This window comes from Canis lupus, chromosome X (genome assembly GCF_048164855.1).
Source record: "Canis lupus baileyi chromosome X, mCanLup2.hap1, whole genome shotgun sequence".
NCBI lineage: Eukaryota > Metazoa > Chordata > Mammalia > Carnivora > Canidae > Canis > Canis lupus.
Genome location: NC_132876.1, coordinates 93,905,879 through 93,931,863, shown reverse-complemented (window position 1 = coordinate 93,931,863; position 25,985 = coordinate 93,905,879). Strand labels below are relative to the sequence as shown.

The following is a 25,985-nucleotide window of genomic DNA, read 5'->3' as shown; positions in this document are numbered from 1 at the left end:
ACATATTGTATCAAAGGTGTCACAATAATCAGTAATGTTACTAACATTCTGAGGTATTTATTTAATTTTGTGTAATTTTTATGTCTTAAGAAAGCTGAGAGAAGAAAAGACACTGTATTAGTTTGCTAGGGCTCCCATAACAAAATACCACGGACTGGTTGGCTTAAGCAACAGAAACTTATTTTCTCACACTTCTGGAGGATATAAGTCCAAGGTCAAGGTATTGGCAGATTGGGTTTCTTTGAGGCCTCTCTGTCTTGCAGATAGATGGCCACCTTCTTGCTGTGCCCTCACATGGTCTCTTCTCTGTATGTGCACATCCCTGGAGTTTCTGTGTGTCCACATTTTCTCTTGTAAGAACACCAGTTGGAATGAATTAGGGCCCACTCTAATGGCCCCATTATAACTTAGTCCCCTTTTTAAAGGCCCTGTTTCCAAATAACTGTCACATTGTGAGAGTACTACAAGTTACGGCTTTAACATGAAATTTGAGGAAGGAAACAATTTAGCCCATAAAAGAAAGTATACACATTTATAATTTTCATTACATTAGCCTTCTTATTTATCATTTCTGGTTTATTTGTTTCTATGGATTCACGTTACCTTCTGGAATAACTTCTATGGCTAAATCCAGCTTCACTCTCACCCACCTCATTTTTAAAGTTTTTCTTTTATTTTCTCTCTGCTCCTTCCAGTAATTGTATTACATCATGTGTTGGTACACCATTATGTGTATGAGATTGTTTATTTTTCTTTATTCTATTTTCTGTCCTTCAGATTGCATAATCTCTTCCAATCTTCAATTTGTTAGCTCTTTTTTTTCTGCCAGTTCAGATCTATGATTGAACCCCTCTAGTGATTTTTTAAAATACTTGTTTTTGTAGTTTCCAACTCCAGAAATTTTTTGTTCTTTTTTAAATTTCAGTCTCTTTTTTGATATTCTCTACTTGATGTTACATTGTATCATACCTCCCTTTGCTTCTTTAGTCATACTTTCCTTACTTTTTGAAGACATTTATAATGGCAATTTTGAATCAGTTTTCTGTTAAATCTTTTTTTTTTTTTTTTTTTTTTTTAAGATTTCATTTGGGCAGCCTGGGTGGCAAAGTGGTTTAGCGCCACCTTCAGCCCAGGGTGTGACCCTGGCGTCCCAGAATCGAGTCTCACATCGGGCTCCCTGCATGGAGCCTGCTCCTCCCTCTGCCTGTGTCTCTGCCTCTCTCTCTGTCTCTCATGAATAAATAAATGATTTTTTTTTAAAGATTTTATTTATTCATTCATGAGAGACAGAGAGAGAGAAGCAGAGGCACAGGCAGAGGGAGAAGCAGGGTTCATGCAGGGAGCCCGATGTGGGACTAGATCCCAGGACCCTGGGATCATCCCCTGAGCGGAAGGCAGACGCTCAACCACTGACACACCCAGACGTCCCAGTGTTCTGTTAAATCTGATAACTGGTCATTTTAACATGCAGTTTCTGTTGCCCATTTCTTTTCGTGTTTCATCATTTTTAAGGTTGAAAACTATGCATTTTAGAATATATGTATATTGTAGCAGCTGAGTACTGGTCCCATCTCCCACAGGATCATTAATGGTATTGGTTAACTTTTTTAAAAGGTTTTATTTATTTATTAGAGAGAGGGAGAGAGAAACATAACAAGAGCAAGCATGAGCAGTGGGTGGGGAGAGGGAGAAGCAGACTCCCCTCTCCAAACTAGTTTATTACCAAACTAGCAGGCCTACAGTTTAGTCTGTATCTCCAGTGAATCTACCAATCTACTCCCAATTGCCTTTCACCACAACCTGCACTGTTTTTCATTGATCCTTTGGCCTGGTCCTCTTCATACTTTGTTGAAAATGAAACCGATTCCTTTGGGGAGAGATTAAGAGCTGTTTTAATTTTTTGTTATTTTTTTTAAGATTTTATTTATTTATTCATGAGCCAGAGAGAGAGAGAGAGGCCGAGACACAGGCAGAGGGAGAAGCAGGCTCCACGCAGGGAGCCCAACGTGGGACTCGACTCCGGGTCTCCAGGATCAGGCCCTACGCTGAAGGCGGCGCTAAACCGCTGAGCCCCTGGGGCTGCCCTAAGAGCTGTTTTAAACCCAGCTTCTCCCTCCAGGCAAAATCTCGGAACCCTGGCTCTGTAGCTGGAGGTGGGGATAGTGTTGCGCTTACTTTTCTCAGAGTACCACCCGTTCATTAGGATCTAAGTATGAGGTGAGAGAGGGGACGATAGCTTTAGGTATTCTTGGCTTGCTTCTGCCATGAACAACCATTTTAAAGCTAAGTCAAGGACAATTTCCCACCCATGTAGAGCCTCCATCCTGCGAGTGGTTGCTGGGCAGAAGTGGGATTCCCCCCTACTACTCTCAGCTTCACTTGCCCAAAACTTAGCTTCAGCAGCATGTACTGGGGGCAGGATGAGAAATGTTGATGTCCTACGCCTCCCAGAAAAGTAGCTCTCCAACTGGGAGCTGGGGAAGTTGTGACCCTGTATTCTTAGCTGTGCCAGTGAGGACTAGGGTTTCTGTCTTACTGAGTAGGGAAGGAAGGTGGAGTGAGGGGTCTTGGTGCAGATGCCACACATTACAGCCTTTCTTACTGAATTTAGTTAATATTACTGAATAGATTTTTCTTTATTTCCTCTATACCCTTAGAATAATCTCCAGACAATTAAAATAGTTGATTCTTACATCTTTTCCTCATTTTCCTGGGGAGCGGGTGGATGGAGCTCTCATGTTGTCATGCTGGAACAATGCTTGCTTTAAATTCTATTTTGCCCATTACTACTATAGACACTCCAGGTCTCTGTTATATCATTTGCATGGTATGTCTTTATTGACCTTTTGCTCCTAATCTGTTTGTCTTTGAACTAATGTTTATATTTTTTTCTAATCTGTTTGTATCCCTTTTGTCAACCTCTGCCTTTTGATTGGAGTGTTCCATCCATTTAAAGTTCATTTAATCTCTGATACATAATTTAAGATTGCCATTTGAGTACCTGTTTTCTATCTTATGTCTTTGTTCCTCTATTTCTCCATTACTTCTTGGTTTTGTATTGTGTATTTATTTTTAGTGTAAATTTTTGGTTCTTTTTTGTCTTCTACTGTATTTTTCTTATTTTCTTAGTTACCCTGAAGATTATAATCGTCCTAATTGCATAATGTAGCTCAAATTAATACCAACTTAATTTCAATAAAATTCAGAAACTTGGCTGCAATGTATCAGCTTTACATAGCTACTTGTTAGTGCTATTACTGTTACACCTATTGCATCTTTATACATTATAAGCCCCTAGAACAGTTTTATATTTATTGTCTTGCATTCTTTTCATTTAAATCAGAAAGCAGAATTTAAAAGTTTGCACAGAAAATACTAATGATGTATTATATGTTGGATAATTGAATTTAAATTAAAAAAAAAGTTACACTTATAATTTTTGTTTTGATTTATATATATAGCTATATAGTCACCTATGTTGGTAACTTTTTATTTCATGTGATTTTGAGTTAATTTCTAATGTCCTCTTATTTCAGCCTGAAGGACTCCCATTAGTATTTCTTGTAGGGCAGGTCTGCTAGCAATGAATTTTTTTTCAGTTTTTGCTTATTTGTTAGTATTTCCTTCATTTTTGAAGGACAGTTTTGCTGTAAACAGTATTCTTTATTGACAGTCTTCTTTCAGCACACTGACTGTATCATCCCATTGCCTTCTGTAGTCTAAGGTTTCAGATGGAAATTCAACTGTTAATTTTACAAAGGAATGATTTAAGTGTTAAGTCAATTTTGTCTTGCTGCTTACCACGTCTTGGCTTACTAATATACTTTGACTATTATTTTCTAGTTTGGGATTGCCTTGGGTTTGTCCTGAATCAAATTTTTTAGACTTCTTAGGTGTGTAAATTAATGTTTCTCATAAAATTTGGGAATTTTTCGGGACGCCTGGGTGGCTCAGTGGTTGAGCATCTGCCTTCAGCCCAGGGCATAATCTTGGAGTCCTGGGATCCAGTCCCACATCGGGCTCCCTGCGTGGAGCCAGCTCTCTCTGCCTGTGTCTCTGCCTCTCTCTCTGTGTGTCTCTCATGAATAAATAAATAAAATCTTTTAAAAAAATTGGGAGTTTTTCATCACTTATTTCTTTGCATTTTCTTTCTGCTTTTCTTTCCTGTCTCTTCAGGATTCTGTTAAGGCTTGTGTTTGTATGCTTAATGGTGTCTCTCAGTTTTCTGAAGCTGTATTAATTTTTTGTCATTATTTTCTCTTTCTGTTCTTTAGAAATAATCATTTTATCTGGCCTATTTTCAGGTACACTGGTTCTTTCTTTTGCCACTGCAAACCTCCTGTTGAGTCCCTTTAGTGATCTTTTATTTCAGGTATCATACTTTTAAAGTCCAAAATTTATAATTGGTTCTTTTGAATAATTTCTCTCTTTATTAGTATTCTTTATTTGGTGGAACATCAATGTCATTCATAAACAAGGTTGAAGACCTTTTACATAGTTTGGGGATCCAGCAAGCTCCTTCAACCCCTCACATAATCATCTTGTTCCCCAGATCTTCCTTTGATGTTTTGGCAAGCTCTTATTTGATGCAACTGCTATAGGAAACTCAGGTGCATTTGCTACTGATTGTTTTCAGCAAACATCCTGGGTATTGCTGTTTTCCTTTGAGCCAGGTCAGTAAAGACAACACCTTGCAAACTGAATTTTTCTAGGGAGCTGTGAGACAGAGAAAAAGTAACAATGTTCAGGGATGGGACTTTTTTTTGAAGAGCTGCAATCTCAGTCTGTGCCCTCATGTGGCTATAAGCCTGCCCGTTTTTACAACTACCTTAGTTGCAAGACTGCTTATTTTCTTTTTTTTTTTTTTTTTTTAATTTATTTATGATAGGCACACAGTGAGAGAGAGAGAGGCAGAGACACAGGCAGAGGGAGATGCAGGCTCCATGCACCGGGAGCCTGACGTGGGATTCGATCCCGGATCTCCAGGATCGCGCCCTGGGCCAAAGGCAGGCGCTAAACCGCTGCGCCACCCAGGGATCCCCAAGACTGCTTATTTTCAAGGTTACTACAGAGCAGTGGAAAGATGGGAGTTACAACACTAAAGCTACAAGGCCACAAACTCTGCTGTTCTTATCAAGGTGTGGTGGTTCTCCTTGAATAAATATGACTCAAATTGCTGCAAGCTTTTCATTAATTAACCAGAGTTCTGAAAAAAGTTAATTTTTACAATCTTTTCCAGTGTTTTTATTGCTTTTATAGGGGAGGGAATGTGTGGTGCTTCTAACTCTGCCATTTCTTGCCTTTCTTTTTCTGGTAGCCAGAAAAAAACTATTGAAAAATAGTTTTTGTTTTAGATTAGACTGTTCCCAAAGTATCATCCTTGAATCAGCAAACTCAATATCACCTGGGAGCTTGTTACACAAACAGAATCTTAGGCCCACCTCAATCCATTTGAGTCAGACTCTGCATTTAACATCTCCTGAGGATTTGTTTGTACATTAATGTTAGAGCAATGCTGGTCTAAGTTAAGATTGTTCAAAGTTTAATCCATATATAAGCTGTTTAAAAAGCATCTGGAGAGCTTGTTTTAAATGGAGGCTCCTGGAAGCCATACCAGACTTAACTAAGTCAGAATTCATACAAATAGAGCTTGGGAATATGCATTTGGACCAAGCACTGCAGATGTTTATAATAAACACTGAAATGTGAAAACCACCAATTTAGAAACTACAGTAATCAAATAGGATTTTTCTCCATTTTAATGGCAGTTTGTATTTTATTTTTACAGTTAATATTTCTATTTTAAGGAGGACATCTTCAATGTAATTATGCAGGGACTTTTCAAATGCTATTTTATCTCAAAATGGTATATGCACAGTATGCAAAAAACCTAATATTTACTTTATTGGTTTACTCTTTTTATTTGTGTATAAAATTGTATTATCCTTGTGACTGTTTTTTAGCCAGAACAAATTATGACCTAAATAAATTGCCCTGATGATTCACCTTGGATTTATAGAAATATAAAGAAACATTGTAAATTTTTTCTGCCTCATAATTTTATGAGATTTGAATGAGAGTTCAACACCTTAATTTAAATTAAAATTATTCTCTCAAGAGGAACTCTTCCTACATTTGCTTAACTATAACTTTAAAATGATAAAAGCAAATCTGGTAGTCTGATACATGTCTTACGTAGTTCATAGTTTACATTTTCCTATAGTAAATTTTGTCTGTTTAAAAATTTTTAGTGTTTGATATTAATATAATTCCTTACAATCCTTATATATGAAACTATCAGAACTACCAACTTAAAAGGAAAGAAAGTGACATTAACATTGTTGGTGAGCAAGAATTCCTGTCCCCTTTAAGGGTCCTAGTTAGACTAAGAATCACATTGACATGAGACAGATTAATAGGAGAAAATCAAATTTAATAATGTAAGTATGGGGAATCCATGCAGACAAAAAAATTCCAAAGACAGGCAAAATGAGATATATATGTCATCCTGAACTAAAGAGAAGGAAGTAGGGTCTGAGATTTTAGAGGAAAGGAATGCACCTCACAAGGAGAGAAGAAAAGCAGATGTTTGGTAATTAGACATTTGCCCTGCCATACAGATGGATAAAATTTATTATTCACTTGGATAAAATTTATTTCTGCTAATAACCCTTATTCTGGGAAAAACTCCCAATTTTGATTCTTCTTTATAATTAAGGGAGAAGCAAAAAGCTTTTTTGAGCCCACAGGGTCTTGATTGCCTTCGGCTTCAAATAATCTGCATGCCAAAGTGGTACATTTGGGGAGCAGAGGCTGCCTTGAACCCCTTCAACATTGAAACATTAAGATGTATGAATGTGCTACATTTTAGTTTTGTATGCAGTTGTATGTGTGTTTGTGTTTCAATACTAAAACATTTGATTAATTTTATTATTGATCTATTTTTATTGTAAAGCTTGTATTATGAGATTAATAACTGTTACATAATAAAGATTTATTTTAACGAATTGTTGAGAAGGAAGAAATTTTCTCTGCTCTTCAAGATCCTTTTAGCTAAACTAAGAATCCAATTGACATGAGACAGATTGACAGGAGAAAATGAAATTTAGTTTCTTACATAAGGGGAATTCACACACACATGAAACTCCAAATACAGTGAGACAATATGAGACTTATATGAGCTAAACAGAGAGATAGAGGTGTGAGGATACAAAGGGGAGGAAGACCATTAGCAAGAAAGTGAGAGGAGATGTCTGGAAAACAGGGGTTGTCCTATTATGCAGATACATTTCTTAGCTAAAGAAGAATCTCTGTTAATAGCTCTTTTCCTGCTACAGGAAGGATATCTTTTTTCCAATGAAAATTTAGTAAGTCGAGAGGAAGTTGAAGAGCTTGACCCGAACCTGCTAGTTTTTTATTTCTTTTAACTCAAAATAATCTTCACACTGAAGTGCCCCATCTTGGTGTAGCCTGCATTTAGTTCTTACAGAATTAAGTTTTAATAAATCTGTTCTTAATATCATACAGATTCTCTTCAACTCTGCAGATAGAATTAGGCATTCCTGACATCTTTGACCCACATCCAGAGGATCATTTCCAAACTAACCTCCACTATAATGTGGGCAACCTAAGGCAGAGACGATAACAGATTCATCCTTGTATTTCCAGTAGCTAGTCCACATCTAACATATAATGGATTCCCCATAACTGTTTCTTGAATGAATGAGCATTATCTTGTAAGTAGGACAGCATTGCTATGTAATTCCTGTAGATGGCATAATTACTAATGGACTGATTAAGTAGGTATCCACATCTCATGTCCAGTCCTGAAGGAAACATTTCTCTCTTTTTTTTTTTGGAAATAAGATTACAAGTTATGAAATGTTTACAGCTCTGACAATACACTGAGACCAGTATATGATTCCATTTTGTTTCTGGAATATAATTTTGGCAGTCATTTATATTCTAAATTTCCTTGCTATTAAAATTTAGCATTGCCTTTCCATATAATAGAATATTATTCTTTACATATTTCAATTCCAGATCTCCCCCCCACCCCGCCTTTTAAAGTACTTTCTACACCCAACATGTGCCCTGAACTCACAACCCTGAGATTTAGAGTTGCATGCTCTACCAACTGAACCAGCCAGGCACCCTGACCTTTCCTTTTTTGAAAACATATATGCTTTGAGATGCAGAATGAGGGCATGTGGATTTTTTAACTGTAATTTATTCTGATTCTAATTATATTTTATGAATGATGGAAAAAAATCTAAAAGTATGTTTTGTGGTCATTTTAATTTTGTTATAGTAGAATTCAAAATAATCCTTTTTTCCATTTGTTTTAGTGTAAGGTTGGTGGAATCCTCGACATTTCTCTCTTTACCATCTCAATTAACAGAATCTGGAAAAGTCACTCACCACATGAACGATAGGTAAATGTGAACATATTTTATGCTCATAATTGTCTAAGGAAAACTTCTAAGAAATTAGCATTCAACTAAACTTTTTATTAATTATATAGTATTCATTTATTTGAAATATTTAATTTATAATATATATAAAATTTATATTATTCCCACTTATTCTATTCTCTTATATTTTACTAGGCTATGTGCATGAAAATTGAATAAATATGCACTTGATTAAATACGGTGGATTCTCATTATTTGTAATAGTCATATTCCATAAAATTATGGCACTCAGCAAGTGAATACTGAACCATTATTCCTAGAAGAAATATATGTAATCACATAGGTTATAATTGTAAATCCCCAAAACAATCCATCCTGGTAGATTTTTTTCTTCTTCACATAGAGAAAATAAAGTTCAGTAGTATTAAATGACTTGCATGAGGCTAACCCACTAAAAGGTGCTGGCAAATTGTTTCAAACCGTGTCTATTTGGCGCCAGAGGTGGAGGTTCTTGAGCGTTTGTACTTCTGTACTGCTTCCTACTATCTCCCTCCTCTAGTCTTCTACATATGAGAACTGAAACAGAAAGGCCCAGTGTCACTTTGTTTGACCTTCACTGGGAACTTGTGTGACCACTGACTAGAACTTTTTGCCACATTGCACATGTCCAAAAATAACAGAGGGAACTCTGTGAGTATGGATTTGGGGGATACAAATCAATTTTAGTGAGGAGACAAATTTGCAAATAACCAGAATTTGTGGATAATGAGGATCAACTGTATTTAAATTTATTCCACCTACATTATGAGGTCTGTATTTGGTTTAGAAAGAAACTTTGACTTCGGAAGAAAGAAGCAGAATTTTTAAAAGTTAGATTGTTTTATATTTCTTATCTATTTTAAATTTATAGTATAACTATTTAATGTGAAATACAATAAAAACAACATTGCCAAGGTTAAAGAAAGTCAGGCAGAAAGAAAATAATGCAAGTATGTATTAGTGAAATGCATGCATATGTTGACCATTACTATAACATAATTGCAGGATAGCTACTATGTTGTTAGTATATTTTATACCTTTGTCTCGGTGTAATGTTTAACAATGATAGTATCATCCTTTTAGATGCAAAAATGTATCAGGAGTCAAGGATTTGGCAAATGATTTGTGCAGATCTTGCTAAGATTTAAACGAATATAGCTTATTTTCCAAAAGCAAATTGAATTTAAGGCAATAGTATTATGAGATTATAAGGATTATATTTATTATGTTTAATTTCTTCTTGGTTGTTCTGTGAAAAAAATTGTTAAAGGGGAAACCATTTTTGTCTCACAACATTTGTTTTATTGAATGCTAATTACATGCTTAACTAAGGCATTCAAAATCTTCCTTTTACGTTTTGCTTTAATGAACAATAAAATATGAATTAATACCTTCAGCGATAAAGCATCAGTACAGATACCATAAGAATAGAGTATTGTAGGTATTTTATGTTAATTTCTTTGTAGTATGAAGTGCTGGTGTTTCTAAAAACTCTTCAGTAAATACTTCTCCTAAGTTTTTATCTCTTTAGTCCCTTGTTTCTTTTTTTTTTAATTTTTTTTTAATTTTTATTTATTTATGATAGTCACACAGAGAGAGAGAGAGAGAGGCAGAGACATAGGCAGAGGGAGAAGCAGGCTCCATGCACCGGGAGCCCGACGTGGGATTCGATCCCGGGTCTCCAGGATCGTGCCCTGGGCCAAAGGCAGGCGCTAAACCGCTGCGCCACCCAAGGATCCCCAAGTCCCTTGTTTCTTGATTAAGCAGCTGTGTGGCATGGTAGATTTTACCTGAATGGCCTTGAAATAATTTCTCCACATTAATTACAAATAATTTATAGTATCACATATTAAACTGGAATCAAATCTCAAAGGAATGCTATCAGTATCTGTGAGCTTAAGTAACTCAAAGTTGGATCAGTTTAATGAACAGCAAAATTGAATCAGCTTTCTCTTATTTTTTAAATTTTATTTTATTTTTAGCTTTCTCTTATTTTAAAATATGTATTTATATATTTTAGAGCGAGAGAACATATGTGAATGGAGGGGGAGAGGCAGAGGGAGAGGGAGAGAGAGAATCCCAAGCAGACTCCCCTGCTGAGCATGTAGCCTGACATGGGGCTCCATTTCACAACCCTGAGACCATGACCTGAGCCAAAATCAAGAGTCGGATGTTTAACCTACTGAGCCACTCAGGTGCTCCAAGTCTTTCTTAATTTGGAATGCAGTATAGGAATTCTGTATCCCTATTTATTTATTTATTTATTTATTTATTTATTTATGTATTTATTTATATATTCATGAGAGACAGAGACACAGGCAGAGGGAGAAGCAGGCTCCATGCGGGGAGCCTGATGTGGGACTCAACCCCGGGACTCCAGGATCATGCCCCAGGCCAAAGGCAGTGGCTTAACCACTGCATCACTCAGGCGTCCCAGTATCCCAAATTTTAACATGTTTTTTTTTTTCATACAATATTCTGGAATGATTTTGATTAGATCCAAAGTTTCATAATTACTGAAACTATAGATAAAGGTATATTTTCTATGTTATAGTTCTCAAATCTAAAATATGATGGAATAAACAATTATTAAGACATTTATAATTTAATTTTGGCTAGAAAGGACACTTTGCAAGTACTCATCCAAAATAATTACCAACTCAGCATGAAGTACAGCTTAAGAAATGTGCCTATCATGGTCTCAAACATTATGGATCATTCCTTCTCATATAGTCTCTTTCATATCTATAATACTTTACTTTCTTAGTTCCTTGCTCAAGGCTTCCTGTGATAAAATTAACATAAAGATATAGTGATATTGAGTACTGGTCAGGGAGGACACAATCCAACATAGATTAATCAGGCTTCTTAGATTAAGTCTCAGGGCCGTTTGTTTAAAGGATTGAGGATTTACTCCTATGCACCTCTGTGAAGACTGTCTATCAGATCAAAGGTAAGGGGGGATTTAAAAAGTCAAAGGCTACAGTTTTTCAAGGAAAAGGGAAGGTACCTGGGTTATCGTGTCAGTACTGGTCTGGGCTGAATGCTGAGCCCCAAATTTATATGTTGGATTTAAACAGAATAGTCTTAAATTGACCCCAAAGGCTGTTTTTCTGACAGTTCTTAAGAGATTTATTAGAAACACTTATTATGGCTTCTTCTTTTGGAGTCCTGACTGCTTGCTATACAACACCTCCAGGCTCCTTCATATAGCAGGCAAATCTTTATTCACTTTCTCAAGGATCAGCTAAAGTATCCAGAACTCCAACAATCAAATCCACTTTACAGGCAGCAGAAAGGATGAAGCACAATAGAAGTGTGCCCTCTTTCTTTGTTAGAGCAACTTCCCAGAAATAGCACACAGCACTTCTACTTGTAGCCACTTGGCCAAATCTAGCTGGAAGGAAGACTGAGAAACCACCCTTCTCTGCATACACATCAAAGCAAAATGAGGGTTTTGTCAGTGAGGAGGAAGGGCCTATGGTTATTGGGATAGGCAATCAACAGGTTCCACCATGAGGGGACACCAAAGAGAGTTCTATTCCAAATAGCACAAAGTTTTCTAGTGTTTCATCAGTCTGGCTTCATTGGCATAATGAGGCCTTTTGATCTTTAAATGTCTTAATAAAATAATACTTAGTAATGTTACACATCGTTTTTCTTAAAGCTCTCCTTAATGTTTGTCTTGAATAGATTTCCAGTTAGAAATAAAATTTAAGAACATGCATTTTGAATTATGACCAGAATGGAAGTCTGGTGTAGTACCTCTATGATTAATAACATTTGCAGGTAATATATACCATACAATAAGCATTACATTGTCTCAATAACACCCACTCTGATCTCTAGGTCTAATCAACAAGGTAACAATATAAGAGATCAAGAAAAGGTTAAAAAAATACTCCATAAACTATCAGTAATCTTTTTTAGAGCTCTTAACAAAAATCCCTGTTTTATTCTTTTTAGGCATGTGATAATATTGCATTCCCCCAGTTGATGTGTGAATATATAACTTAATTGGCCAATAGCATATGAGAAAAAGTACTGAATGTTTTCTCCAAAGGATAGCTTTAAGATCCAGTGGAAAATTTTTCTTGTTCCCTTTTCCTGATACAATGACTAAAGAAGCATATATAGAAATGGAGTTCCCTTCACCAGAGATCTTTGAGGACATACCCTTCACCTAAGATGGACATGTAATGTGCGCACAAAGTAAACTATTGTGCTAATCCACTGAGATATGGGGTGTCACAGCAGCACAATCTAGCAGATGCTGATACTCTTCCTCAGATCACTTCACTCAATATCTCCCCAAATAATAAATATTCTCTTCTCAAATGAGCAGTAAAGTGCTGAAATTATCTTCCAGGTGGCATAAAAAAGGTAAAGTCTCCTATTAAAAAGTTGTAAAATACCTCTATCTATAGGCTACTCTTCTTAAGCAACAGATACATATAAAACAGCACATTTGAAACCACATGGATGATAAAACTTTATATTCATCACACCTTTTACTTTATGGGAAAATGATCCAATGAGCATAAGCAAGAGCAGTTAAGAACTTTTTATTCTAATTAAATCCTAAGGATTGCCAGCAAGGATCAGGACAAGACATTGATTTTAGCCACACTTTAAAATAAAATTAAATGGTGGGTCAGCGGTGCTCAGAAATGAGCACTATATAAATAATTTCCTATAGTAATATGACTTGCTATTTTTTCCAGCAACATTGAATTATTTATCATTTAATAAATTCTTACTAAGTGGCCCCTCAAGCAGTGCTCATAGTATCAGAGGACTATCAGATAAATAAGTCATAGATCTGATTCTCAAGGAGCCAACCATCAAGTAGAGAAGAAAAAAATATCTACACAAGTGGAGACAATTGTACAGGGCAGAATGCATTCAGTAATATATGTTGTACCAAAAAAAAAAAAAAAAGTTCTTGGAGCTCATTGACAAGGAATATCACTATCTAGATATAGAGATTTTCCTGAGCTTCATCTCCTTTATCTTCTCTTTCCATATTTCCTTGGAAAATAGCTAATGAAAGTATCTTTTGAATAAATTAGAGTTGCCTTTTCCTCAAAAAGACCCTCAAACCCAGAAAAATTGAGTTAACTATATTATTTATGGCAAAGACTAGTAGAAAAAAATTGCAGACCTAGAAAGAGAAGGGATTTAAGGAAAATAATGAGGTACGAAGCACTTTTTTCTCATGCATATGCTATACTCTGCTGTTCTTCTTCATCATATACAAATTGGGATTGAAATGTGAGTAAGATTTTGGTGGCCCGAATCTAGAGCAGAGGAGGACTTTCCTACAAGTAGAAAAGGATCATAGGAAGAAAGAATTGCTGAAGGAGAGAAGGGACAGGCAAGGGGACATACAAGACATATGCTCATGCATATGGATTATAGGAGAGTGTGAATGGAAGTTGAAAAGGTGTTGAAGTGTTTATCTTTCTGCTTTGTAATTATTTCTTGCAGATTTACTTTGTATGACAGACTATACGCCATGAGCTTAGGGGCTTTGTCATTTATCCTTGTCTCTCAGAGTAACTTGGCCCAGAGTAGTCACCCAAATAAAAGAAGGCCCTGGTAGAGATATTTTTCTGGGTCTTGATTCTTGCTAAAAACCCAGAAAAGATGGATTCTGCATGGCCATTGTTTTAAAATAGTTTATTTTACTACACTGAATAATTGGTGACAATTAGAATTAGGCAAATCTCCAATGGAAGTACAGTGAATCAAAAGCCAAATGTATGTACTAAGAGTCACAATTTGCCATGATCGTCTTGCTCTACATGAGGATTTCATATCTGTTTTTAATATCACCACAGTCTGTGCCAGTCTGATGAAGCCTATTCTACTTCACAGAATAAAGTTTTATAAATACTTAAAATAAGATGCAAGGATTACAGAGTGTTGTAATTTCCCTCAGGCTGCAATAACAAAATAATATAGAAAGGGTGGCCTAAACAATAGAAGTTTATCTCCCATAGCTCTGGAGGTTGGAAGTCCAAGATCAAGGTACAGGCAAGATAATTTTCATTTGGAGGCCTCTTCTCTTGACATGTAGGTGGCAGCCTTCTTGCTGTGGGTTTACATGACCTCTTTGTACATAGATAGAGTAAGCTCACGGTTGTCTTTTCTTATAGGGACACTAATTCTGTTGCATCAGGCCCTACCCTTTAACCTTAATTACCCTCTTATAGATCCTATCTCCAAATATAGTCATTTGGAGAATTCGGGCTTTAACATAAGAATTTAAGGATGACACAATTCAGTCTATGGCATAGAGGAAACTAATACTCCAGCAGATAATATACATATTTAAAAATTTTAATATGTGAAGATATGTGCTTCTTCATTAACATAAAACACAATAAAATGTGGATGAAATGTGATATAAACATATCCATGATTATTTGGTGACCAAGTCATATTACAGCTAATGCTACTTTGGTTTGGTTTAAATTACCATTAAGAGTTAGTGGAGGGGGACCTGGGTGGCTCAGCATTTGAGCGTCTGCCTTTGGCTCAGGTCGTGGTCCTGGGGTCCTGGGATAGGGTCCCTGAGGGGAGCCTGCTTCTCTCTCTGCCTATGTCTCTGCCTCTCTCTCTGTGTCTCTCATGAGTAAATAAATGAAAAAAAAAAATCTTAAAAAAAATAGAGTGGAAGTCAAGATGGAATTTTTTCTCCATTTGAATTCATAGATACACTCTGTCCTTGCACCTCAGGTTGGTACACCTTGCTTTACAGACTTACTCAATTGGCTCAGGGGCAAAGTGGTACAAAAAACTCCAGCAAATATCCCATTTGGGGGACGCCTGGATGGCTCAGCATTTGAGCGTCTGCCTTTGGCTCAGGTCGTGGTCCTGGAGTCCCGGAGTCCCGGGATTGGGTCCCACATCAGGCTCTTTGCGTGGAGCCTGCTTCTCCCTTTGCCTGTGTCTCTGCCTCTGTGTGTGTCTCTCATGAATAAATAAAATATTTTTTTAAAATCCCATTTTTATTGCCCTTCAGATGGCCACTAGGTCCTTTTCTAAAGAAGCCCTGGACATATGGAGGATAGAGTGAAGATAGAGAATTATCAAAATCGATCCTCTTGCATTTCCTTCCCATGATGCCTGAAGACTAGTCTTTAACCAGAAAATTTGCTATTTGATTTGAGCATGGCCGTGAATGCTAGCCCAAGAGTAGCTTCATGAAGGCTTATAAAAAAAAGATCTTCCCTCCCCACTGGAAAAGGGTTGAATAGGAAGTCATTCTTGGGGTTGATTCATTCATACTCTGAATAGAACCAGTTCAATGTCATTTTGATTATTTTAGTTTGAAAGCAGCTGTGTACTACTACTGCAGAGAAAAAAAAAAAAAAATGCTATCCCTTCACACCTCCTAAGTAGGTTTCACTCACTTTAGCCCACTGCTAAATGAGTAGAAAATATTCCCTTCCTTGATCAACTGTATTTTGTATAATTTTAACCTCTTTTGATGCTATTTCTTCTTTAAAACCAAGGGTTTAAAAATACTCCTTCTTCCATAGCTTCAACAATAATTGATAAGCATTTAGGAAAATGATAGCATAGACTGAGGCACAGGGAGTAACCAAAAGGCAGAGTTGATTTCCTGTTCTGTCTTTTGACCTGCAAGATAATGGTTTTGTAAACAAGGTGGGTTTATCACTGAATTTCTAGACTCAAGAATGTTGATCAGGTAAAATAGAATTTTCCTAAACCAAATTATTTTATTTAATTATTTTCTGATGTCTCCAAATTAATCATTATAATCAATTTATATGAGCAAGGTAATAACATTTCTATGTCTGCATTTTTTTTTCATCCATCTTTGCCGTAAGTAGTACAGGTAACTCAATTTTTCTGGGCTTGAAAATCTCCTTTGAGGATAAGACAACTCTGATTTATTCAAAAGGCTATTCTCTAAGAAAATACTTAAAGAAAAGAAAAGGGAGATGAAGCCCAAATTGCTCTGCTTTTCTATTCATTATGAGAAAGAAAATGACTAAAGGGCTAGAGATTGCAAGTATTAAGCAAAATGAAGTTCTGAAATTATCTGAGGATTTTAATCAGGCATTCTACCCAGAGCTCCATTATTGAGATGGAGGTGGAGCCATACATCGAGAAATAAGCATTCTTTGTTGTTTTTTCCATTCTCTGTATAATCTCCCTTATAAATGCTAAAAATATCTAATATATCTCTGATAGCCTTAAAGTGTCTATCAAATGTTCAAGTTACATAAAATATTAAAACAGCTAATCAGAATGTCTGTGAGTTGAAATAAAGCAGAGAAAAAATTACAAGATCTGTAAACCTTATTAAGAATGTTGTATCAAGAAAAGGCAGTGGAGAAATGAATCAATATGGCTAGAACTTTACTTGGAAAGAGCCCATATATTTTTACAGCATCAAATTCAGGCAAACGCAGATGACAAGGTGAGAAAATATGGAGTTTTGTATTCTCAGAAAAAAATCAGGCAAACAATATCTGAGAGCCCAGATGCTAATTGCCAGCTTGTTGAGCAAAGTAATCATGAATATTAAGAGAAGAGCAGTTTGGGGGAAAATTGATGGGTTCTGGAAGATACGGAAACTTTCAAGGGAGGCAGTTGCTTCAGGCTGTGATCTGCTAATTAATTTTCAGAAATGCAACCAGAGCTTAAGCAGCTGTCCATATCTCCTCTCTTTATGAGAAAAAAGAAATGTGGAAACAATAAGCTGAAAGAAGAGAATCTTCCAAGAAATCAAGTTCTAGAACCACTTTTAGAGAAAATACCTATGTAATCCTAAGTTGAGACCACTACTTTTGGGCCTCAGGATTTGTTTTTGTTGTTTTTTTATTATTATTATCAAATGTTTATTTCTCCATATTCAAAAGTAAAAAGGAATTGTTTTTACCAAATTGTATGAAACAGTGGTGGAAATATGGATGATTATTAGTTTCCTTTTTGCATTTTTCTTTTCAAATTTCTGAAACAATATAAACATAAGGCTGATATATGAAATACATCTGTGGTCTTTGCATATCATGTAGGTAGCCATAATTTTTAAGATTCTATAAGATTTAATGAAAATAGAGAATTATTTTTTTTCTTTTCTTTTGTGTTGTTGATATTGTTCTCCTGTTTACTTATGACAGTAATGCTGAGAATAGCCCTGAGAGTGATTGCCATTCCCCAAATGCCTTAAGAACTTGTGAGTACCTCAAATGAAAGCTTTCATTTGTCTTCATGTCTGACTTTTGTGTGCATGGCATACCAGTAAATGAAATGCCCAACAAAGGATGGTTATGACAATAGCCAGAAAGGCAAGCCCTGGGGATTACTGGCAGAGTGGGAGGCCCAAGTGCTGATCCTCAGCCTTTCCTGTTCATGACCCTTTGGAGGACTCTGTCCCTGCTTTCTTTTCACTACAAGTCCTGGTTTCCTTACCCGTATGATGAATGTATTTAAATAAATGACTTTTATGTTTCTTTTGGCTTATTCTGAACTGTTTAAACCTATTTAGGTGACAGGTCTCACCATGTTTAAAATTACAAAGAGAACACAGATCTACTTTGTTTTATGAAATAACTATAGATGTAGAAAAGATGAATAGAATGTGAATAGGACAATGGATATAGGAGTCATGTGGCTGTCTAGCTACAGAACAAACCACCCCAAATGTAGTGGCCTTAAACAATAAAAATGTGTTAGCATTATTATTTCTCACACTTCTGGAGTAACTGGCCTCAACTAGACTCTTCTTGCTCAGCATCCTCATGCAGTTATAGTCAGATGGAGGCTGCAGCTGGAGTCATTCCAAAGGCTTCCTTACTCACATGTCTGATGGTTAATACCTATTGGCTAGGACCTCAGGTAGGGCTGTTGGCCTAGATACTTACATGTGGCTTTTCATGTAGCCTAGGCTTCTTCACAGGATGACAAGTTGGTTCTAAAAGCAAGTGGGCCAAGAAAGGGATGATTGGGAAGAAATTGTATTACATTGTTTGCTCTAGTGTCAGAAGTCACATTGCTATCTCCCAGCATACTATTCGTTAGGATCAAGTCACTGAGACTGCCCCACCATATCACCACACTCACAGCAGTGTTGAAGAACTTGTAGACATGTTTTAAAGTCAACAAAAACGATAGGAAAAAATATGTATATAACATTCCTCTATTTCCAGTTCAAGTTTTCTGTTACACCATGTTATATGAACTCTTACATAGTCCACAAAAAAAGTTGAAGTTACCTGGATAACCACTTTGCTATTTATATATGTATATCTAGGCTAATTTTAAATACTAATAAAGTTTCCTTTTTGAGGAATCTTTAATAGAGGGTCATAATTTTACATTTTTATGATATCAGGCTTGTGCTGGTGTCACCTGTACTTTCATTAACAAATGCATGTGTCATCTAATTTGGTGTGCTAATGCTATGAACATTTTTTTTATTCATTTCAAAACTTGAAGCACTAATTGAAACAGCTGCTTTATTTGAACAGCACTTATGAAATGATATGTAAACAAGCTCTACTTCATGTTTTGGTAGCAATTAAGTCCAATTTCATCAGAGAGTTCTTCTGCTCCACACACACTCTTCACCTGGAAGTAAAAGGGACCTCAAGCCTGGAGCTCGTGTTTCTTCCCTTTGACATGCACACGCGCTACTGTGTCATCATCCTCAGCAGCAAAGAGGTGAGAACAGAATTGTGGCACATTTCATCACAGGCTGGCAATTGAATGGACTAGCCGGTACACGTGACTGGAAGGTAGCTGAAGACTCTAGTAATGTAGACAACAATTTCAGCCTCCTGGTTGCTAAACGAAGAGCTTATCCTCACAAATAAGCGAAGAGTTACACTAGTTGTGAGTAAGCTTTATAATGACTGCCTTAGGAAGTCCCACGGGAGCAGATTGGTGGCATGCCTAACCTTGCTGCAGCTCTGTCTGTATTAGCTTTATGCAACTGCATAACAAATTACCAAACACTGAGGGGCTTAAAACAATACGCAGGTGTTATGTCACGTTTTCCATGGATCAGAGGTCTGGGCATGATCTAAGTGGGTCCTCTGCTTAAGGTCTAGTAAGTCTTCAGTCAAGGGACCTGCTACTACTGGATCATCCTCAAAGGCTCTACTGAGGAAGGAGCTGCTTCTCAGATCTCTCAAGTTGTTGACAGAATTAATTTTCTAGTGGCTCTGGCATCCATGTAACTTGCTGCTTTAAAGCCAGCAAATGGAGCGCCTGGGTGGCTCAGGGGGCAGCTGGGTGGCTCAGTCAGTTAAGCATCTGCCTTCAGCTCAGGTCATGATCCCGGGGTCCTGTGATTGAGCCCCGCATCTGGCTCCCAGCTCAGTGGGGAGCCTGCTTCTCCCTCTCCCTCTGCCTCTCCCCTGGCTTGTGATCTCTCTCTCTCTCTTTCTCTCAAATAAATAAATAAAATCTTAAAAAGAAATAAATCCAGCAAAGGAGAGAGAGAGAAAGAAAGGAGGGATGGAAGAACAGAGAAGGAGGCAGAGAGACAGAAAGAGAAGACAGGCTGTAGAAGAAACATTTTATGGTATTAGCCCCTTCCAGAAAGAAACTGCCATGTGTTGACCTGAGGAGGGAATTTATAATGCCCAGTAGATAGCCCCAACTATATCAATTATGTATCAATTATGTGCTATAGTAAATTCATACTCAATGAAATAATGGTAATTGGAAAGAAGTATTATATTGACCTGGTGCCTGTAGGGCCCTTCACACATGAAAAAATAATATAGCCCACTAAATATGTAAAGAATAGTTTAACTTTACTTAAAATTACCATTTAGGAGGAAAAAATGCTGTTTTATAGTAATGCTAAATCTTGTTTTTTATTTCCCCTAAAAGAGTTCAGGATTTAACTGAATTCCTCTACATGAAAATGTGTGAAAATAGTAACAATAGTGTGACTAGTAGTTTAATCAAATATTTCACAATCCCTTTTTTATATTAATTTATAATATAGAACTAGAAAATCCTAGGGTTAATTCTCAATAGCATAGTAAGGAGTCTGGTTTTATTATTTGAATTAAACTATTGGAATATTATTTACTTCCGTAAATTTTGTCTAAATTAATCAAAATAATTATACTTAATTTGGTATCTCAACTTATTAAAATATGTCTTTTGATTATGTATATTTTGTTGCTGTCAGAAAAAATATTAAGAAAAACAATAATCATGAAATTATATTGCTATCAACTGAGAAATAATGCCCTAGGTCTAAAGTATTGTGTTGAATTACAATGACTTATGTGGGCAAACACATCTATTAATTTACACATTCAATTTATTGCTAATTATATTGAAAATGCAATTACACGCTCAAATAGATAATCAAACATCCAAGTCCACCTAGTTAGTTCCTGTTCTTATTAAATGTGTGATAACTGCTTTGCCATTAAGAACCACCTGTTGAAAACTGTAAAGTAATTAGGCCTCAATTTGATAGCTTTCCATGTGTAAAACAGGAACATTTCTACTAATATTGCTATCAAGGAAAGGCCATTTGTTTCATTTTGGCTGTTCCATTTGAACTTTCAAATAAAAAAAATGAGATGACTTATGTAATAGCTGTTTGAAAGTACAAACTGTTTACAAAACTTCCATCAACGTTCATAGAAATTCTTAGCTTAGGGGAAAACCTACAAAATCCCAAAACATTTATGCTATCAAATGCCAAGACTCCAAAAGCATTTTTGCCCATGTGTGGATGGGGCAGATTGAATGGAGGAACCTGGAGTAGAAATATGACCCAGTCCCTGAGGAACTGCACTTTCTGGAAGGAGGGCTTGACAGACCCCTATGCAAACATTGCAAAGTACAAAGCAATATATTGACACAACCCCAGGGGCTCTGTCTTTCCTTTCATGCCTGTGTGAACATAGTACATAGAGCAGATGCTCTACATCATTCTCAGTTCCCAAATAGGAAGCCACCTATCACTGTTGGGACCATCCAAGCAAGAACAGGAATCCTTGACATGGGGCCTGCATTAATACTGGGTTCCACACAGTTGCAACAATTTTCTGTGTCCTAACCAGCCCTCTGGTGCCAACCCATGAGCCTTTTTATGAAACCAAACCAGACTTCTTTATCTTGCAGTCCTATGTCCTCCCTTTCTGTCAACAGAATTTGGTCTGAACAAATAGAAACCAAAGTCCAGGTATTGTTGACTCGAGAAAGCCAGGATGGGAGTCAGCATCCCTGAGCAACTTATAAGAATCAGTCCAGTCCCACACCAGGGCCCTAATACAGCAGAGAGAGTTTCAGCCTTACCAAGTCAAATAAACAGTTGACAGGACAAGGGTGCCCACTCCCACGTAGAAGAGCAGGCAAGATCTTCTTCTTGATTTATGATCTCCAACAATTTAGTCTAAGACTACATCTTACCAGTTGTTATATTATGTGTCAGTCTTTCCATCTCTCTCATGTTTGCATGAGTAGGTGGAACTACTCATCTGACTTTTTGCCCTATCCCTCATTTCATTCCCCCTCAGCCTTTTGTGTCTTTCTGTCTCTGCTGGTACAGAGATTAAGCTGGCAGTCTCTATTGTGTCTATTTTTTAAAGATTCTATGATCAAAGTACAACTTTTTTCAATCATAGTTAACGTGCAGACTTCAGTAATTCTGGCTTTGGTTTAATTTTATTCAACATGAAGGTAAAAACATTAAATTATGCTAAAATCTTACATAATTTTATATTTAGACAGAGTAATTTCAGTTTTGTGAAAGTTTTTAAAGATTTTATTTATTTATTCATGAGACACAGAGAGAGAGAGAGGCAGAGACATAGGCAGAAGGAAAAGCAGGCTCCATGCGGGGAGCCCAATGGAGGACTCGATCCTGGGACTCTAGGATCATGCCCTGGGCTGAAAGTAGGCGCTCAACCACTGAACCACCCAGGCGTCCCATGAAAGTTATTTTTATAACTGGAGGGACTGAGTATCATTTGAGGGTGTGTGTGTTTTTTTTTTTTTAATTTTCCATGATTTTTAATGGCAAGCCACATTTCATTCACCTTTTGATTTCTTCCATTCGATTTGTTACACTGCATATTTGTTGCTGTTGTTTTGGTAAGTACACTCCTTCCCATACCCCTGAGTTATTCCCAGGGAAACAGAAGATTTAATCCCATCTAGCCCATACACATTTTGAAAGCATTTATTAACCTTATGATGCCTGCTGACAATATGGAAACAGGATAAGTGAACTTTAAACTCTAGGTCAGTGTGGTAAAGGTTCACCAAGTTACACATAGTTTGAGCCCCCTCACTGCAGAGCCTTTTCCCCCTTCACCTACTCTCCTTTTTGTGAAACTATCATCCTGCAATAAGCCCTGCAGCCTTTGTAAAGAAAAAGCATGAGAAGAAAATCTGTTAAAGAGAATTTTGTACCTAATGGTAGTTATTTATTCTTGGAATTATCCTCTGGGTTTCTAATCAATGATCCTACCAGTTAGTCTGTAAAGATTCCGCATGCCTCTGGGATACCAATATTTTAGCCCCAGGGGATATCCTTTCAAATGACATTTAGAATACAAGGGAACAATACCTATTTTCCCAAATCCATGTTAATTTTATGAACCTTTTTTTAAATTGAGATATAACTGACAGATAACATTGTATAACTTTGAACTATGCAACATGTTGGTTTGATACATTCATATATTGCAATGTGATTACTACAATAGTGTTAGCTAACACCTTTGTCACATCACACAATTATTGTTTCTTTGTTGTGTGGAGAACAATTAAGATCTAGTCCCTTAGAAAGTTCAACATTTTTAACATAGTATTATTGACTATAATCACTAAGCTGTGAATTTGATGTCCATAAATTATTTATCTGATAGCTGCTAGTCTGGAACTCCGTCATTCATGAAGGAAACTATAGAATATGGAGTATGACTCTTGCAAGTTTTAAAATTTAACAGCCTCAAGCCATATTCTCAATAATTTCATTGTATTATTGTGTTCACTTCTCCCAGTACAATTTGATTCACCAAGAGTATAAAGCCAATTTTGTAGGCATATAGAGAGTGAACACAGAAAGGAAATGAAGCTTGAACTCAGGGGAATCACATTTCATGGAGAAGGCATGCTTGCATACATGAAACATATCCACCAATTCTATAACAGAGCCAGATTGTGACCATTTCTAGAATAGAGGGAAGAATGCATTTCTATATGATAGCAAAGGCAAGGATAATTGACTCAGAGAGGAATTTAGTTAAGAGGATGAGTGGAAATTTGCTAGTAAAGCAGAGTTTGGGCAGGGGAGAAGTGTGCTCAGGAGAAGATTCTGAGAACATGAGGCAAGCAGCTGAGCATGAAATTTCACACTTGAATTGCCTATTCTGAGAGAAGTTTGTTGGAAGTGACAGAAAATTGATTGGATGGATAAGGCAGACTGATAATGAGGAGGGCAGTGAAATTTTTAGCTGAATAACAATTATATTATTATAATTATTGTTATCAAAAGCAGGAAGGGATTGAGCATAGACATGACCTGATTTCATCTTTGTTTGAGAAAGTGTCTCTGAAGCCAAAACAGAGAATAGATTAAGAGTTGGAGAAAGAGACTGGAGACCAAGAGATGGGCTCAGAGACTCTTGTAGTCTATGATACTACTCCACACACCTCCATTCTCTACTGCCTTCTGGTTTTTGCATACCAGCAGTAAAGACAGACAGAAGGATGTGAAAAGCAACGGTGAAAGAAGAGGTAATGAAAAAAAAAAAAAAAAAAAGAAGAGGTGATGATGTTGGATTTGGGGGAAGGAGCAAGAGAACAAGAGAGAACCACAAAGATGAATGTTGATACAAAGATCAATCTTAATGACAGTTTGCATGATGTTCACACTTGAAGCAAAGTTTCATTTATGTGCAGAACAAACTGATGGCAAAAAAATCGAATAGAAACTGTTCTGAGAAATATGGTGAAAAAGACAAAGAGAGATTGCTAGTCTCATTGCCACAGTAACTTCTGGATCCTAAGCCCAGCTTTCTGTTATTTGATGAGATGTTTTCCGACAGTATGCCATACATTTTAATAAATGATTCATGTTTTATGGCATTTAAGTATATGTTGCTTTCTCAAAATGTCTGTGGAATAATCTCTCGGGCAATTAAGACTGAGTTAGGGGCACCCGTGTGGCTCAGTCACTTAAGCATCTGACTCTTTTTTTTATATATATATAATAAATTTATTTTTTATTGGTGTTCAATTTACCAACATACAGAATAACACCCAGTGCTCATCCCGTCAAGTGCCCCCCCTCAGTGCCCGTCACCCATTCACCCCCACCCCCCGCCCTCCTCCCCTTCCACCACCCCTAGTTCATTTCCCAGAGTTAGGAGTCTTTATGTTCTGTCTCCCTTTCTGATATTTCCCACACATTTCTTCTCCCTTCCCTTATATTCCCTTTCACTATTATTTATATTCCCCAAATGAATGAGAACATACAATGTTTGTCCTTCTCCGATTGACTGACTTCACTCAGCATAATACCCTCCAGTTCCATCCACGTCGAAGCAAATGGTGGGTATTTGTCGTTTCTAATGGCTGAGGAATATTCCTTTGTATACATAAACCACATCTTCTTTATCCATTCATCTTTCGATGGACACCGAGGCTCCTTCCACAGTTTGGCTATTGTGGACATTGCTGCTATAAACATCAGGGTGCAGGTCTCCCGGCAGCATCTGACTCTTGATTTTGGCTCAGGTCATGATCTCAGGGTCCTAGGATTGATCCCCAGCCTCTGGCTCCCTGTTCAGCAGAGTCTGCTTAAGGATTTTCTTTCTCTCTCTCTCTCTCAAATAAATAACTAAGTCTTTAAAAAATAAATTGTGTTAAGAAAGTTGAACATTTTAGTGCAAGCTTACAAATCTCTTTATATATTTTCTGTTCACCCTGAGTCTCCTAGAACACTCATTCTATGAAAGATCATATTTTAAAAGAACAGCAATTATTCTTACTGGTCAGTTTCACATCATAATTATGCCAATGCCAAATAGCCACCTACAGTGATTAATGATCTCTCTCTAGTGTATGGAATTTAACATTTTAGAATTTTAGCTTAGCTCTCACATGCCTGTTTAGCCATCAAAATAATATAATATTGCTCAGCTAGTTTAAACAAATAAATCACAAAACAGCAAAGTCTAGGCCCAAGATTAAAAAATAAGTAGAATTTGAAGACCTATGAAACAACATGGGGATTTTCTATCTAAAATGCCTTTTTTTTTTTTTTTTTTTTTTTTTAAGATTAAGGTTATTTGTGTCTGGAGGGTACCCATGACATGTCCAAGGTTACCCAGCTAATTAGTAACAGAGCTGGGATTAAAATTTTTCTGCCGATTCATTGTTTGTGTTCCTCATTTCTAGGTCGTTAACAGCTGGTCTTGTAAATTTGTGTGCAACTGTCTTATCTGAGGACTACACTTAACTAGATACACAGGAAGAACAAAATATCTTTTGTGAGAGTTTCTT

General features: G+C 36.7%; 1 protein-coding gene across 5 annotated transcripts in view; it reads left to right on the top strand.

Moving 5' to 3' along the window:
* Positions 1-25,985, top strand: part of CFAP47 (cilia and flagella associated protein 47) — a 502,530-nt gene that overhangs the window by 244,637 nt on the left and 231,908 nt on the right. For all 5 annotated transcript variants that reach the window (XR_012026084.1, XR_012026085.1, XM_072815366.1 and 2 more), the window contains 3 exons: positions 8,349-8,435; positions 17,615-17,670; positions 19,012-19,157. Coding sequence is in view for 3 of the 5 variants with exons in the window: in XM_072815366.1 (XP_072671467.1) it covers positions 8,349-8,435; positions 17,615-17,670; positions 19,012-19,157 (289 nt within the window). In the remaining 2 variants the exon portion in view is untranslated. The remainder of the gene's footprint in view (positions 1-8,348; positions 8,436-17,614; positions 17,671-19,011; positions 19,158-25,985) is intronic.